Genomic DNA, 17,553 nt, shown 5'->3' on the forward strand with positions numbered 1-17,553 from the left:
ACTTTCCTGTGCTGAGTTGTCGTGTCCTTTTCTTTCCTTTTCACTTCTTTTATGACCTGTTCTGTAGTGCCCTACCCTAATTTTTTCCTTTCCTGTCGTATTCTGTTTTGTTTGAAATTATTCTGTTTTGTCTAGTCCTGTCCTAATCTGTTTTATTTTTCCTAACCTGTATAGACGTGGACAAATTATTAGCAAAATGAAAGATTTTTATTATATATTTTTTACAAAATACGATTATTCAATATAGACTACTGTTAACATCTTTCCGTATTTCCAAATTATTAGGAAAATTGAAGACTTATAAGCCTATAGTATATTTGACTGCAGTTGACGTTTTTGAATATTTACAAATTATAGCAAAATTGAATATTTTTATTATATATTTTTACAAAATTTGACTCTTCAATTTAGACTGCAGTTGACATTTTTGAATATTTACAAATTATTAGCAAAACTGAAGATTTTTATTATATACTAGCCGTACCCATGCGCTCCGCTGCACCTGTTAGAAATAAATATAAAGTAATTACATAATTAAAATAGGACGTTTGATCCAGAGAACAACTTTTACAACAGCGCAAGATAATCTGCTTCGCTCATTACCCAATTTTTTTTTGCATTGCATTTATTGCATATACAGTATATTTTATGTATTTTAACACGATTCAATTGAGCATAGTTATAATTTGAATTATAAAATAATGGATTGCTAAGCTAACGTACTATTACTGCATACTAAATCAATACACTCTCGTTGTTCGTTAATTCTCTGAGATTAAAATGAGTGTGCATAAATATTATTTTAAGAAATACAGAAAACGAATGTACAAAATAGCCTATCAAATTTTCTGTGCATAAGAAGCTATTTTAATCTTACCTGTCCTCGATTTACTCAGACGTTACTGTAATAACATTATGGCATTATGTCCATCTAGAGAAACTACACTTTCCAATGGTGAAATAATAATTAATTATACAAATCGGTTAATTTAGCTTCTGATATTACTTCATACAAACACAGAAACATTCTCTGTAGGCTATGTTTAATAGCTTTCGATTGTTAATGTCCAAGGCCCCTGTTTCGATTGTTGTTGTCCAAGGCCCCTTATAGACGAAGTCATTTGTTCTTAATTCATTGCACCGTCTTAGATGGCGTTATTTTAATTTTAAAACTCATTTATCTCATTAAATATCAGTCCTATCAAAATTTTGTAAAGAATAAAACTTATCGGAAATCATTTTTAAAGAAACTTTTGTTATGTAACATTTTTCACAAAATCAATAATAAGCGAGATATTTCGATTTATTTAATTCAGGCCCCCTTATAACTCCCCTTTTAAATAAAGTATTTTGAATGCCATATAGCCTAAAATCTAAGTTACAACGAACTTAATTTATATTTCAATTTTCATATAAATCGGTTCAGCCATTATCGCGTGAAAAGCTAACAAACATACAGACAGACATACAAACAGAAATTTAAAAAATGCGATTTTCGGTTTAAGGGTGGTTAATTACATATGTTAGGACCAATTATTTTTGGAAAATCGAAAATTACCAGAAAAATTTCGGCTACAGATTTATTATTAGTATAGATTTTGACAAAATTTGACTCTTCAATTTAGGCAATAGTTGATATTTTCGATATTTCCAAATTATTAGTAAAACTGAAGATTTTTATTGTATATTTTTACGAAATTAGACTCTTCAATTTGGACTACAGTTGACATTTTGGATATTTCCAAATTATTAACAAAACTGAAGATTTTTGTTATATATTTTTACAAAATTACACTCTTCAATTTGGACTACAGTTGACATTTTGGATATTTCCAAATTATTGGCAAAACTGGAGATGTTTATTATATATTGCTACAAAATTAGACTCTTCAATTTGGACTACAGTTGACATTTTGGATATTTCCAAATTATTGGTAAAACTGGAGATGTTTATTATATATTGCTACAGAATTAGACTCTTCAATTTGGACTACAGTTGACATTTTGCATAGGCTATTTACAAATTACTAGCAAAATTGAAGATTTTTATTAGGGCCTATAGGCTATATTTTTACAAATGTCTAAATTGAAAAGTCAAATTTTGTAAACAGAATTATCATAAAAATTGTTAATTTTGTTAATAATTTGTCCACGTCTATACTAGGCCTACTCTATTTCTTTCTGCATTGTCCTATTTTTGTTTTGTTCTGTCGTGTCCTGTTTAATTTTTTCCTGTCATATCATGTTTTAGGCCTGTATTGTCCTGTAGTCTACTGTTGTATCATCCCGTGTAGGCCTACTGTACAGTTTTCCTTTTCTTGCCCTGACCTATTCTATTTTACCTTGTAGGCCCTACCATTCTATTTTTATATAGGGTAAAGGTTGTAAATATTGTGATACGAGTAATATTGTGGTAGTTCTTATTGTTAATTTATTACAATTTTACTGAGCGAGAAAAAAAACCGGTTTTGTGCAGAAACTTGTCCACGAACATTCCCTTAATACGTTGATGCATGAAACCGATCTTCCCAAAAAATCTATCACAATATTACTCATATCACAATATTACCAACCTTTACCCTACTATTAGACCGCATTTTTCCTGTTCTGTTTTGTGTTTTGTTCTGTAATATTTTATTCTGATCTATGCTAATGTACTAACAGTTACGCTGTGTCGATCCGAAACAATGATTGGAGCTAGACCTATCTAAGGAAGTCGCTAAGTGGAGCTAGATCTGTAAAATATTGACTTTAGGGTTGTGATGGGGGACTGTACACCCCCAAAAAACGTTACAAAAAATGGGATCCTGTGATGAAAATTCAAAGTGTAGACTTCGTATGCATGTAATGCATGGGGCTCAGGTTTTCTCAGTCGACGGCCTGACGCTATGCTGATGTGAAAATGGAGTCACACTACTTGAGAACATCCAGTGTGGGTTCAGAACTTATCAAGAATCAGTATAGAAGAAGCAGAATCCTTGCAGATGTTAGTGGCGATTGGTGATTTCTTACTTCGTTTTTTATTCCATTCATTACATTTGAATAGGCCTATAGTCTACTGTAATTTCATATAATATTAAAAGCAAATGTGATAAAATCGATGCAGAGTTTAAGGAAATTATTTAAGTTGGAAGGTACACCATTAGCCTGCAAAAATTTAGTGAAATTATTTTTTTATCTCAGTTACTATAAAAGCTAAATGAACAAAACTTTTCATGCTTAATATATATAGATTACACTTTGTAAAACACTATTCAGGATATTAAAATAGCTAATAATTATCTGTAAAAATGATATCAGTTTTTCATATTTTTTTGCAACTGTAAAGCATAGTAATAAAATATACAATTAATTAAATATTTGCGTGATTCTTTTACTGAAATGTTTTAAAGATCTACATCAAAAACATAGTCTAGGATCTTTTATCTCAGGAAATATATTTTTATTAATAAAAAAATTTAGAAAATATAAAATTGAAGGTAACGATTAAGAAAAAAAAATTCTTAAAGGAATAGGTAAAAGATCCTATTCTATGTTGTTGATGTTGTTGATAGGTCTTTAAAACATTCCAGTAAAAGAATCATGCAGATATTTAATTAAGTGTATATTTTATTATGTAAATGCTTTAAGGCTGTAAAAAAATATATACAGATTTGATATTTTTACACGTAATTATTCTAATATGCTGAATATAGCTTTATAAAGTGTAATGTACTGTTATGTAGGCCTACAATTTATTAAACATGAAAAGTTTTGTTCATTTGACTTTCATAGTAAGCTGAGAAATAAAAAAAAATAAATTTGTATAAAATGGGACTTAGGGTACATAATTATTGCACATTTAATAGTTAAATCGTTCATAATGTGACGATCCTAGTGAGAAAATGAATATGCACAAGAAGAACGTCGTATAATAAGCGGTCTACAATTTACAGGTAATCTGTACATAAAGCTTAACAATTTAACGTCCACTACATTAACACTTTATGCGTGCAAAGCGCCAGATAAGGGGCTTAGCCAAGCGCACGCGTAGAAATCGAATTTATTCACTTTTTCGTGTGCTAGGGAGTAAAGAAACGCCAAGACTCCTAAAATGTATCAAGGAATTCATGACGTAGAAAGTAGAAAAATATTTAAACAAAAACATTAATAGCACTATAATTTCAACAAATAGGAAGTTCTGTTTTGTATCCAATCAGTTTTAATAAATTACTTATTCTTGTTTTAATCCATTTCTTGAATTCTATGACATCTCGATGCTCTGATGTTATAGGCCTACAATAGCCCAAAGTCTGAAATTGTGTTGCTATGACTACCTTTTTGGCATTTGAGAAGGTCGATATTTCCTTATATTTTTGTAGCCAATCACAAGTAACTTATAACAAATTCTGTGCATTGTTGATTCATCGCTTGCCTGTTAGCAGTTAGTTGTTTGAAATCCTTCTTATGTGGTACACGCTAGTAGTTGTCCATGTCTGTTAAATAGTGCCCATTATAAATAATTGAAAACTGGCTTCGATCCGGATCTTTGAAAAGAAAGGAACATGATAATACACTTCATTTAGTTAGTGCTAATAGTTCAGAAACTCTGTCTGAAGAAATATATTAATATCAGTGGTTATAGTGTCATTAAAGAAATATCTAGTCCTAGTGGTAGCTATTCAAAGAAAAAAATACTTTCGTAAATATGGCAAGAGTTAGTCTACTAGGAACTTGGACTTACATGGTGTGGCAACGAGAGTGAACCAAAACCTCGGTGCGTTGTTTGTTACGAAGAGCTTTCAAACGAGTGTATGAAACCCGTGAAATTGAAACGGCACTTAGAGACGAAACACGCAAATGTAAAAAGTAAACCTGTCGGATTTTAAAATAGGCGGAGTGTAAAATTTCTTATATCGTCATCTGAAAATAAATAAATAAATAAAAAATAAATAAAAAATGCAGAAACATGCCCAATTTTCAACAAGTAAAGATGCAATTTGGTACGTTCTATTATTGATGCACGAAGTACACTACGTGCCAATTTCAATGTGCATACTGGGTGTCGGCAAAACTATTAAGAAAGTCATCAGTACATGAAAAGGTTCGGTCCTCTGTTATGAATTCGAGCGGTCCCTGGCTGGGTTACAGGCGCAGCGCCAGATGTGCAGGGAAATGCCACGTTCATAGTGTTTGAAATCTATCTTTTGTTGCTGAGAGTAGAGTGGGAAGTGGGTAGACGGGTAGGGTAAATATTAGTACAGGGAGAAAAAGTGAAAGGCGATTGCCATATGTCATTTCTAAACTCTGAGATTTTCAGCTAGCCTATAGTGTGATACGCAATTCGTTTGAATTTTATTTTTCTTCTATCTTTTTTGGAGGACCACAAAGGATGAACTCGAGGACCACAGGTGGTCCGCGGGCCATAGTTTGAGAAACGCTGCGTTATGCAGTTCTACGTAGTGACAAGTGGTAGACTTCCTATTACATGCTCAGCGGTCCCGTGTTCGATTCTCTGTAGGAAAGCTGTGATTCATATTTCTTAATTCCTGTCTGAGTGCATATATATTACGTACAGCTTTATCTTAAGTGACATGCTAATCCCATGAGGAGGAATCACACTGTTTTTGAATGCGCAGTGACTGTCTGGTATTTATGATGATAACCGTAGGCTATAGAGTTTATTCTGTGTCTTGTATTATGAAAGAAGACTCATGACAGCTGTCAAACTAGAGGGGCAGAGACGCAAAGTGGGACAGGGTCTGCTATGCAAACATAAACATGTTGTCAATTTATATTTGATTTACATTTTAATTAAGTTAAAACATACTGCTCGTGATTGTCATCAGATTCGGGAAGAAACGTCTCATAAAATCCAGTCTTTAAGACAGGTTAGTGATGGTGATAGTTACGGTGATAGGTGAGAAGTGAGGAATTTAACGCCGACTTTTTTTTTAACATAACTGAATGTTAACACGTTTTATAGGTTTCCAGTTCCATGGAATTTTTTCCTTGACATTGCACATGTTGCCTTTATTTACAAACTAATTTGCTATCCTTTTAATATCATGCAGTGGCTTAAATATTTTTCTCTGACAGGTTAGACGTTCAAACTGTAAAAATCATTAAGTTTTCACGCTGGAGTCCGGATTCGAACCCCGGTGAATTCAAGTGGAATTTGTAGCAGATAAAAATATGCTTGGCGGTAGATTTCTGCAAGGTACTTCAGTTTCCTTTAAGGGGTTAGGTACAGCTTACAGTAGTAAAATGTTTGGAAATGTTCAACATTTTTTTCCTTCATTACTGTATCTTGTGCAATAATGAAAATTGGTATGTGTAAAACACTGTCCTTATGCTATAAAAAATATTTTTACGATTTAAAAAAATTATTTAGGGGAGAGTCGGGTAGTATCGGACAGCGGGTAATATCGGACAGTGAGTTTCTTTCGTCTGCCACACGATGACAGTACCTGATTGACATGGTTACGTTTCTGTGATGTCGCATAGAGAAACGTAACCATGTCATTCAGGTACTACCATATGGTGATAGATGAAAGAAACGCACTGTCCGATATTACCCGATGTCCGATACTACCCGACTCTCCCCTACATTTTTTTTTTTTATTTTTTCAAAATTCAAAATGTTGGCAGTTCACTGTGCAGAGATGAAGCGTTTCCCTCATAACTCATAAATTTGTTAACTTTTTCATGTTTTCTCTCTTTTATTTTATTGCTGAAACTCATGTTTACAATATCATGCTCTTTCAACTACATTCCTTAATAAACAATATTTTTTTTTGTGTTGGAAGAAAATACTGATATTTGAACATTTAAAAAATTGAATTTATTTTTTATCAGACAATCTATCAAAGGTTGAGAAGTGATCTTGCATATTGTAGATATGACATGCATAAATACACACGACAAATTTCATCACAGAAAGTTGGATAGTTTTTGAGTTATGTGGGAAACGCTTCATCACTGCACAGTGAACTGAATTAAAAAAAAAAAAATTTAAATTTTTTTAAATTGTAAAAATATTTTTTTTTAATATAGCAAAAGGACAGTGTTTTACACATACTAATTTTCATTATTGTACAAGATACAGTAATGGAGAAAAAAATATTGAGTATTTCCAAAATTTTACTGCTATACGCTGTACCTAACCCCCTAATTGGATTCCATCAGTGCTCAACTTATCATTATCATTATCATTATTATATCATCTCTTAGCAAAGTAATGGGAGGCCATCAGGGTGGTAGCTCAAGCGGTTTTCGCGCTCGCCTGCTGGTCCCATGCCGCACTCGCGTGTGGGTTGGATTTTCATAGAGGATTTCCTAAACTGTAAAGCGATTGTCAGGTAATCAATCGCATTGAGATTCCTCGGCCTCATCTTGCCAATTAATATCTCAATAGCACTAGGCCTACTAAATCGGAGCTAAATGTAGGAGTTGATACGGTGTTGTTAAATAACTGACAAAAAGAAAAGGAATGGGAAACTACCTAGGAATTCACTAATTTGTTAGCAGCTATAATAGGCCTACATATATCCTTATGGTGATAATTTCTCAGAAAATGATAGCCACTATCCAGTATTGGATATGGCACTTGTATAAGGTAGGAGAGGTTGCTATAGGTTAACAACTGGCAAAACTCCGTTGTAGGAGGTTACTAAATCTGTGCTGGAGGCGGAGTCGGAATTTTCCCGCCATTAATCTGAATCATTGTCACTACTGATTGACAGGTCATCTGATGCATCACTGCTGTCGGTACACGCTACTATTGGCTGACAATTAGGATGGAGGAGGTGAATAGTGTATTGTGTCACTTTTTAAGATTGATGCATGCGCAGACCAACGGAGTTTTGCAAGTTGTTTCCCTGTAGCTTTATAGCTTGATTGCCACTTTCAGCCTCTCGGCAACACGTTCCCTGTGGCTATAGGCCTAATGCGGTGCACGTAAGATTTCCTAAGAAGCTAGTATAGCCGTCTTTTCATTGTTGCCAACTGTTATCAGGTGCAGTATAACCTCGATAATCCGAAGTAATTGGGACCAGGGTAGTTCGGACTATCAATTCGTTTTGATTATCAAATATATAGGGTGTAAACAACATAAACTTAAAAAAATAATGCTGTTTATAGAGCATAAATTACTGAACAAAAAAGTCTAACAAAGTTTTTCTGTAACTTTCTCTAGAAAAAAGTGCTATCTGTGAGTCTAACGTTTTTGGAAATGGTAGTAGACCGTCATTATTTACTTCTGTCCGCCACGTACATTGCAACTGTAGTGATATTCTTGTTTACAAATCATGGTATTCTGTTGGCTCTCTGTTGTGATGGCGTTAGCATGCGTTTGACAGGTCATTGGTGATGACGTTCACATTTACTCGAACAGTATTAGACTACTATCAATCCTAAAAACATGATATTTTAGGAATTAAGAACAGAAATAGAAGAAAAAACAAAATTTCACTACACACTAGGCCGAGATGTAGGCCTACAGTCTGTATAATTTTGGCAGTTTATATCGTTTACACCCTGTATATTAAAATTACTCCACCTGAACTTAAAATACACATTAAGCTTACACACTACTATAAAATATAAAAGATGTAGAAATCATTGTCTTTCTTTCTTATTCTCCTTAACATCCCCTTTTATCCAATTTATAGGCCTACTTCACTTCGGGTAGGGGAGGACCTTCATTGGATATTCTTTTCCAGTATTCTCTCGTTTTCTGTAGGCCTACTTTCCGGTATTGTACGTACCTACTTTCAGTAGTACTTTCGGATTATTGAGATTGTATTTTATCATGAAAGCAGGCAAAATCTCAATGCTGTATACTGAAATAGTAACATTGTTTATTTATTACACTGAACAACAAGAATTTTGCTCCGACTTAAAACAATGTGTCCCTTATGGTTTGATGTGCGCTGAATCCGAAAATGCATCTCTTTTCTTCGTATCACGTAAGGTTTTTAAGATATGCTATGATTTCACTTCTCGATAAGCGCTCCCCCAGGAAACATCTGGCGCGGGTTGGAGGTATAAACCAAAACAAAAGCTAATGTATTTTACGAGTTTATGACTTATTTCCGGTTTCTTATGGTTGTTGGCATGTTCTTTTGTACCTCTAATAAATAAACAGATATTGGTCCCTTCTATTAAGTAAATTTCATAACAGTTCACAGTGAGGTCTGTGCAATGAACAAACAAGGGTGTGGTTTTCAGTATTTAAAGGGAAAGTTTACCAGTTTGAGTGAAGACAAATTAAAAGAGGGCATTTTCATCTGTCCACAAATTCACACAGTTATGGCTGAGCCTTTTTTTGAGGAAAAACATTAAAATGTATTTTGTCTGGCAACATAAAATTAATTGGTTTGACTAAACTATTAATGATTCGTGAGACCTAACCTAAAAATTGTTTTGTTTGACCACATGAAATGGTTAAATAGTAGACTACGAACGTCGAATACCGAATAGTACCACTTTAAAAAGTATGTTACTTATTAATTAATTAGGCTATTAATGTAATTATTATGCAAATCTAGTCTTTCAGGTAAAGCTCCCTGTAAAGCAGATTTGAATAATTTCAAGGGAAAAATCGTTCCGGGGCCGGGTATCGATCCCGGGACCTCTGGTTGAACGTACCAGCGCTCTGCCAACTGAGCTAACCGGGAACTCCACCCGACACCGTCTCAACTTTTCCCTTTATATCCACACAACTCGCGTGGGCTGACGAAACGCCAGAGACCCACATCGAGTGCACACAAACTCTGTGTGACTTGAAATTGTGGTTTTCTGTTGACGTACACAGTGACGTATATATTATGCAAATCTAGTCTTTCAGGTAAAGCTTCCTGTAAAGCAGATTTGAATAATTTCAAGGTAAAAATCGTTCCGGGGCCGGGTATCGATCCCGGGACCTCTGGTTGAACGTACCAGCGCTCTGCCACCTGAGCTACCCGGGAACTCCACCCGACACCGTCTCAACTTTTCCCTTTATATCCACACAACTCGCGTGGGCTGACGAAACGCCAGAGACCCACATCGAGTGCACACAATCTCTGAGTGACTTGAAATTGTGGTTTTCTGTTAACGTACACAGTGACATATATTATGCAAATTATTCAATGTAATTATTATTTACTAATATCAATATTATGTCTATTACGTTCAAATGTCAAATAACACTCGCAATTAACTTTCGTTTCATGAAATCTAGCATCTTCTTCAGAGGCAAACAATACTGTCAACGTAACTGTTAGAAAGTAATTGCCAGTTGTAATACCAAAGTAATTTCGAAAATAATGCACAGATTGGTAGAAATGTGAAATGGATGAAGCAACAGCAATGGAAATTACGTCAGTTGCAGTTGAAGGATTGAGGAAGAAGCACGTATGTTCATTTCGTCATAGGATGCTCTGTGTTTAGTTAACGAGAACTAGAAATGGAGCCTACACGTATCTCGAGTACTATGGCGATTATTATCAAAGATCGAATCTTCATGTGGCAAAACCTCACAGAAATCCACAGCGGAGCGGAGTTTGTGGTAAGCTTGCAGTAGACAGTAGTAGGTAAATTTCTCGTTGGGATTCTCGTTTTCGTGTCAGACGATGATGCAAGACCAGGAAGGCCGAAAGACATCAACACACGAACAAAGTGTGAAACTTGTGGTGGATGTTCTAGCGATGTGTGAGGAACTTTCAGAAGCTACGGGGATTTCACCAAATTAAGTAGCCTATTCCGTATTTTGGCAAAGGATTTGAAGACGAGAAAAAACCTCTGCAACATCTTTGTTCGTCCCGCGCCGTGGCATCCTGCCTAGGACTCGCGTTACGGAATGTGCGCTGGTTCGAGTCCTCATGGGGAAGAAATTTTCTCATGAAATTTCGGCCGGTGTATAGGACCGGTGCCCACCCAGCATTGTGATGCACTTCGGGAGCTACGGTAGGTAGCGAAATCCGGTTGCGAATGCCAGCCATAACGGCTGGGGGGATCATCGTGATACCACACCATACCTCCATTCTGGTTGAATGATCGTCCACCTCTGCTTTGACATGTGGGTGTGAGACCAGCAGCCGGCTGGTAGATCTAGGCCCTTCACGGGCTGCAGCGCCACAATTATTTATTATTATTATTATTATTATTATTATTATTATTATTATTATTATTATTATTATTATTATTATTAAACATCTTTGTTCATCACAAATTTCATCACGACCTGGCCGAGGATCGAATCCGGGTCGCCTGGATGGAAAACCAGCGCGATATTACTTGAGTAACAGACGCGGCAATGGCTGGGGGGATCATCGTGCTAACAACACAATACTCCGTTCCGGTTGGATGATCGTTCACCTCTGCTGAGGGACGTGAACGTGAGGTCAGCAGCCGACTGATTGGTCTTGGCCCCTCATTATTATTATTATTATTATTATTATTATTATTATTATTACGAGTGTAATATAGACTCACCGCCTGTAATGCACTCTAGATGGTCTCCAATGAACTAAGTGTCTCGTCACTATCGACATCTGTGAGCCACGCTCGTAGAGTCATGGCGAATAACGGCAAGTTAAGTGCCCTGTCATTGTGATAAAGGAAATAGTTCCGAAACAACAGAAATATCTCAACAAACGGTTTGAAATTCCAAATTCTTCTTCGAAAGTAATTATTCACCTTACGGAGTTTTTATGAACCCAGAGGGATTTCACCCTAAGCCAATTTTGTGAGCTTTATCCGATCTGACTCTACACAGACACACGGTAAGGCTCTTGTAAATGTGAGTTCAGCGTTACGCAGTTAATTCGGATAACACAACATATTTTTACAACGTAAAATACCTTGGAAAACTTATTATATATCTATCACGTGTTAAATTTTATGTTACCTTGTTAACAAGTTTCGGCCTGCTATCGACCATCATCAGAACTGGTCGTTGCTGGTTTTGACGCCTTTCGTCTTGTTTCCTGTGGGGGTGTGTTGTGTGTTTGTGTGGGGGTAACATAAAATCTAACACGTGAAAGATATATAGGCCAATACGTTTTCCAAAGTGATATAATGTTAAAAGTTGTGTAATCAAGATGTAAAATACCTTTTTTCCGTACCTACACGGGCTTAGAACCTAGAACTATAGCCTCCTTAACCATTAGATTTGCCATAGGGGGCAAGAAATCGAACAAAAGCCCTTGAACTTCAGTAAAGCACTTGGATTTTTTTTCACCCTGTTGCTAAGGGTTACGTAATTGGCAATGTTCTACTTTGGTTGTAAGTCTAAACTACAGAGGCTGTTTAAAAGCAAAATTATGGTCTGGCGATGATACGAGGACTGTGAGATAACTGTAATGATTTAAAAGGAAGACTGGGAATAGGGAAGATTGGGGAATGCTGGGTTTGCAGTGAAAGTCTTGCCCTTAAGCAGAAAACTGTGACTGAATTAATGTGAGTAGTCTAAGAATTGCAAGGGGAACGAAATTCTCACACAATATCTGCTTCTTGGTCCACTAATAGTATCACCATGAGGTCGAAATTAGAGCCGTTTCGTGAGAAGCCGTCAGCTGACTGTGTAAATGTTTACGTCTACAACGCAGTTGATGCTCGTCTGTTTCATTTTTTGTGAGCATCATCACGATATTGCTGCGTAGTAAAAAAGGAAGAAAAGAAGAAGAAGAAGAAGACTCTCAATAAACCGGTTGAATATTAAAATATGTATGTAACGAAACTTGCGAGAACACCATAAATTCTTCAGGAACGTGTTTATACGCCACAAAAACGTGATCCTGCTCTGAATCAACTTTTTATGTGCGAGTAAAAACTGTCTTCAGTTGCTTTACAGTTAGCTGATGAATGAAAACCGTGCCAAGTGAAAATATTGGATGGGATCCGAACCAGTAACAACCTCTCGCTTTTCTGCATTTTTGTATTTATCGTCACATTCTTTACCGGAAATTTTTTATTATATTTGCGGTATTTACATTTTTTTATATCGGAACAAACTTAGAACTAAAAAATTCACGACAGTTAAGTGTTTCCTTATTTTGTAACTAATTGGCACATAAATAATGAATAAAATTCAAGTTCAACATCACACTTAAACCACAGTAAATTATAATTATCTGACAGAAATGGATCAAGTTAAACAACTCGATGTTTTCAACCTTTAATATCTCTTTTAATGTTTACCTTTATAATGTACTTGTCTCTTGCGTCCTTATTTTGCAATAAAGATTTTATGCGTGCTACACGTCTGCCAATCATTGAATACTATTACCACTAAATTTCTGTGATTAATTAAAATAGCCTAGTTGAAATAGAAAATTGCATTGTGTATGAATTTTCAGGTTTGTTTGTAGATTTATGTCACAGTCTTAAGATTTTCACACCTCTAACATAAACAAGGTTGTGATTTCCCACCAATGTAACAGGTAACCCTATTGAATTCCCAGCAAATCCTGTTAGACTTTTTGTGGACATTTTGATTGCTGGGCATATTTCCTACGAATAATTCGATTTCCTTCGCGGATTTATTCCAATTGTGCTCTGTTATCTACCTAATATGTAGCCTATTGCGAATCATGAATAGGCTATCTTCTGGACTTTATAACAGTTAAATAAAGAGTTACCGCTACGATTTTTTATGGAACACAAAATCAATAGGTAATTGCAATAGCTTTTTTTTTAGTAGGTTATTTTACGACACTGTATCAACATCTCAAGAGCCACCGGTGTGGCTCAGTCGGTTAAGGCGCTTGCCCGGCGGTCTGAAGTTGCACCCGGGCGCGGGTTCGATGCCCGCTTGGGCTGATTACCTGCCTGAGTTTTTTCCGAGGTTTTCCCCAACCGTAAGGTGAATGGCAGGTAATCTATGGCTAATCCTCGGCTTCATCTCGCCAAATACCATCTCGCTATCACCAATCTCATCGACGCTAAATAACCTAGTAGTTGATACAGCCTCGTTAAATAAATAATTTAAAAAATCTTGCGTTAGCCTAATTAGTTTAGTTTAGGTGATAATGCCGGTGAAATGAGTCCGGAGTCCAGCACCGATAGTTACCTAGCATTTGCTCATATTGGGTTAAGGGAAAAACCCCTGAAAAAACCTCAGCCAGGTAACTTGCCCCGACCGGGATTCGAACCCGGGTTACCTGGTTTCCAAGCCAGAGGCTCTAACCGTTACTCCACAGGTGTGGACAACTGCAATAGTAAGTCAGCAACTTAACTTCTTAGGCCTATAAGTTTAGAAGTAGGCCTATAGGTTCAAATTGCATCAGATGTTGTGAGATTTGTATGTTAGGTGTTCTGAAAGTAGTCTAATTCTGTTTCCCCTGCCACTTATAGCCTAACCGTTCGAAATTAGCCTAGGTCTATCGTTACGTAAGATAGCCTAGTGTTCCTCTGAAGGATTAAACTTAGGTTATTTTATCCATTTCGGACTCAATTTTGTAACAATTTAAAATAACACTAGACATCCATAAGTCAAGCTCCTCTCTGGTTATGTGACCAGACTGTCAGTTGAGACAACAAGGAGAAACACAAGACAAACTTAGGTCTACATCCAGTCTTCAAGGAAGGGAAAATAAGCTTTCATTTACTTTCACTATGAAGAATGCTTTCGATTGAGTCACAAGTCGCAGGACTCCGTGATTATGTGGTTAGCATGATAAAAGGCCATGGCTTAGGCCTAGATAACGTAGCACTAGATAGACCTAAGGGAACGTCCACTTTTCTGCCAGGAATCGAAATCAGATCCACTAGATTTGTAACCGTTGATGCTTCCATTTGGGTTACAATTTATGGGATTCAGCGATCATGTGGTCAGCATGACACAAGACCACCTCTTATGCCAAACAAGGAGCGCACATTCCCTTACTATACAAGGGAGGTAAATCTTCATTTTGTCTGGAACAGAACCGGGATAGCCTACGCCAGATATGAAGCCGAAAACGCTACCACTTCTACCACAGCCGAAATCACGTGGTGAGCTGGAGACAACATAAAACGAGGTACACACGTTCAGCTTGAGATAACATGGGACGACATAAAAGGGTAGGCCTACACACGCTCACTCCCTAAAGAAGGCTTCAAAACCTAACCTTTTACCTTACCACTTTAGCTACAGCAATCGCCATGTGGTCAACTTGATACGACATAAGACAACACAAAACTAAGTACACACGCGTAATCCCTAAAGAAGATTTCAAAATCTGATATGCTACCACTTTAACCACAGCAATGGTCATGTGATCAAATTGAGACAACATAGGGCAACACAAAACGAGGTACACACGCTCAGTTCCTAAAGAAGTTTTCGAAACCTAACATATTACCCTACCATTTTGGTCACAGCAATGGTCATGTGATCAAGTTGAGACAACATAGGGCAACACAAAACGAGGTACACACGCTCAGTTCCTAAAGAAGGTTTCGATACCTAACATATTACCCTACCATTTTAGTTACAGCAATGGTCATGTGATCAAATTGAGACAACATAGGGCAACACAAAACGAGGTACACACGCTCAGTTCCTAAAGAATGTTTCGAAACCTAACATATTACCCTACCATTTTAGTCACAGCAATGGTCATGCGATAAAATTGAGACAACATAGGACAACACAAAACGAGGTACACACGCTCAGTTCCTAAAGAAGGTTATGAAACCTAACCATCACTTCAGCCCAGCAGGCTAATGGTTAGGGCCTATGTGGTCAGCTTGAGATAACATAGGACGACACAAAAGGGTAGGCCTACACACGCTCACTCCCTAAAGAAGGTTTCGAAACCTAACATATTACCCTACCACTTCAGCCACAGCAAAGGTCATGTGGCCAGCTTGAGACAACATAGGATAACACAAAATGGTAGGAATACACACGCTCAGTCTCTGAAGGAGATTTCTAAACCTAACATGTTACCACATCAGCCACAGCGGTGGTCATGTGGTCAGCTTGAAACAATACAGAACAACACAAAGCAGGGTACACACGTTCACTCCTTAAAGGAGGTTTTGATACCTGACGTGCTACCACTTTAACCACAGCGGTGGTCATGTGATCAGCTTGAGACAACACAAAACAAACGAGATACACACGCCACGTGCCTAGAAGAAAGGGGTAAATCTTATGCTTCTGGGCAGGAAACTGACCGTGGATCATTTGGATTTGTACCCCCTCACGCTACCATTTAAATCGCAACGAAGAAGATTTGTAATAATTGAGGGGTGTGAGAGAAAACTTTGACAATTCACATAAAATTCATTATGACAGAATGAAGAAAACAGTTTTAATTTAATGCTATAAATGCAAGTTACAGATAAAATTAGATGATTTTGTGTAGCTAAATCTGCTTTCTGAAGATGGTCACGAAATAGTTCAAACTCGGCTGATAATGTGGGGTAGGCCTACCTAGTTCTGTTATTCGTAGGCCAAGGTTATGAGGGTTTGCATTCACCGAAACAGTAGAAACAGTTGATTTCACTTCTATTTCTATGATGGTTATCTGTGCCCCTAAGTTGTAACGTATGAGTGATCTAACAACATGGGCGTAACTCCTCCATTCTTTGGCCGATTGAGATAAACTTTCGTTTAATAATTAGAATGCTTGATGACAACGTTTTTAGTAGGCCTGCAGTTACCGGTAACTTACTTTATGACAAAATGTGTGCTACTGAGTTTTTCTCCACATTCTCATTTCATTTGACATTAATTTTGAGTATAAATGCATTTCTGGTGAAAGTGACAGTAAAATACTTGAAAGGAGCCTTTCCGGGGGTCGAATGCGAATTTTCTGCAATTTTTGTGATGTTATTTTATATTAAATTAACGCTTCTTCTCGGCTATAGAGGCTGTTGACAGACGATGGGAGCAATGGTGAAATGACAGTGACAAGACCACCTGAAATACTTGAGGATAACCTGTCTGGGTATCGAACACAATTCCTCTGTATTTTGAGCCGAAAATACTAACACCTTGGCCACTGCGTACGATAGAAATTTCAATCTAATACAAATGGAATGAGAGGCAGATGTGCTGTGTGAACTTGGCAAGTGTCACGTGTACTTACAGGATGACCATGCTGCGCAGCGCTGCTCCCAGTGCCGGCACACGAGCGTTACTGCCAGGGCCGAGGAGCACGCCAAGGCCCGCGACTCATTTCCCATATGCTCCTCCCCCCGCGACCAACCACGCGTCGCTCCCCCCTCCAGGTCCCGCGCAAACACGCCCACTGCGTCCAGAATTGCAACTCTCAAAACTCACAACTCTGCTCAAATTCTAATCCCCAGTCCCCCCCCCTTCCACCGCTCGACAATCTGCCACTGTACACTCTTCGAAAGATGCTTGCACCGATTTCAATCTGTGTCAAAATCTCTTATCGCCTCTTGATGCCCAAGAAGTGAAAAATCAGCTACTCGCCATGTATTGCAAGATGCTCTCATGCTGTCACTGAAGATAATGATTGTGATGTTATGACCGTTATTGTTGACATATCGAAGTACCGAAATGATCGTACATCACAGCCAGTTGCTTCTGTGGATGGTAGGCTTAATACAGTTTAATAGTGAACAGCAGAT

At 37.1% G+C, this 17,553-nt stretch overlaps 1 protein-coding gene across 1 annotated transcript in view; it reads right to left on the reverse strand.

Annotated features, from left to right (window-relative positions):
- Positions 1-17,095, reverse strand: part of gcm (glial cells missing) — a 58,368-nt gene extending 41,273 nt beyond the window's left edge. Inside the window, exon 1 of the mRNA XM_069842505.1 lies at positions 17,046-17,095. Within this exon, the coding sequence (XP_069698606.1) occupies positions 17,046-17,056 (11 nt within the window). The 5' untranslated portion in view covers positions 17,057-17,095. The remainder of the gene's footprint in view (positions 1-17,045) is intronic.
- Between the last annotated feature and the right edge of the window lie 458 nt (positions 17,096-17,553).

This window comes from Periplaneta americana, chromosome 12, assembly GCF_040183065.1.
Source record: "Periplaneta americana isolate PAMFEO1 chromosome 12, P.americana_PAMFEO1_priV1, whole genome shotgun sequence".
NCBI lineage: Eukaryota > Metazoa > Arthropoda > Insecta > Blattodea > Blattidae > Periplaneta > Periplaneta americana.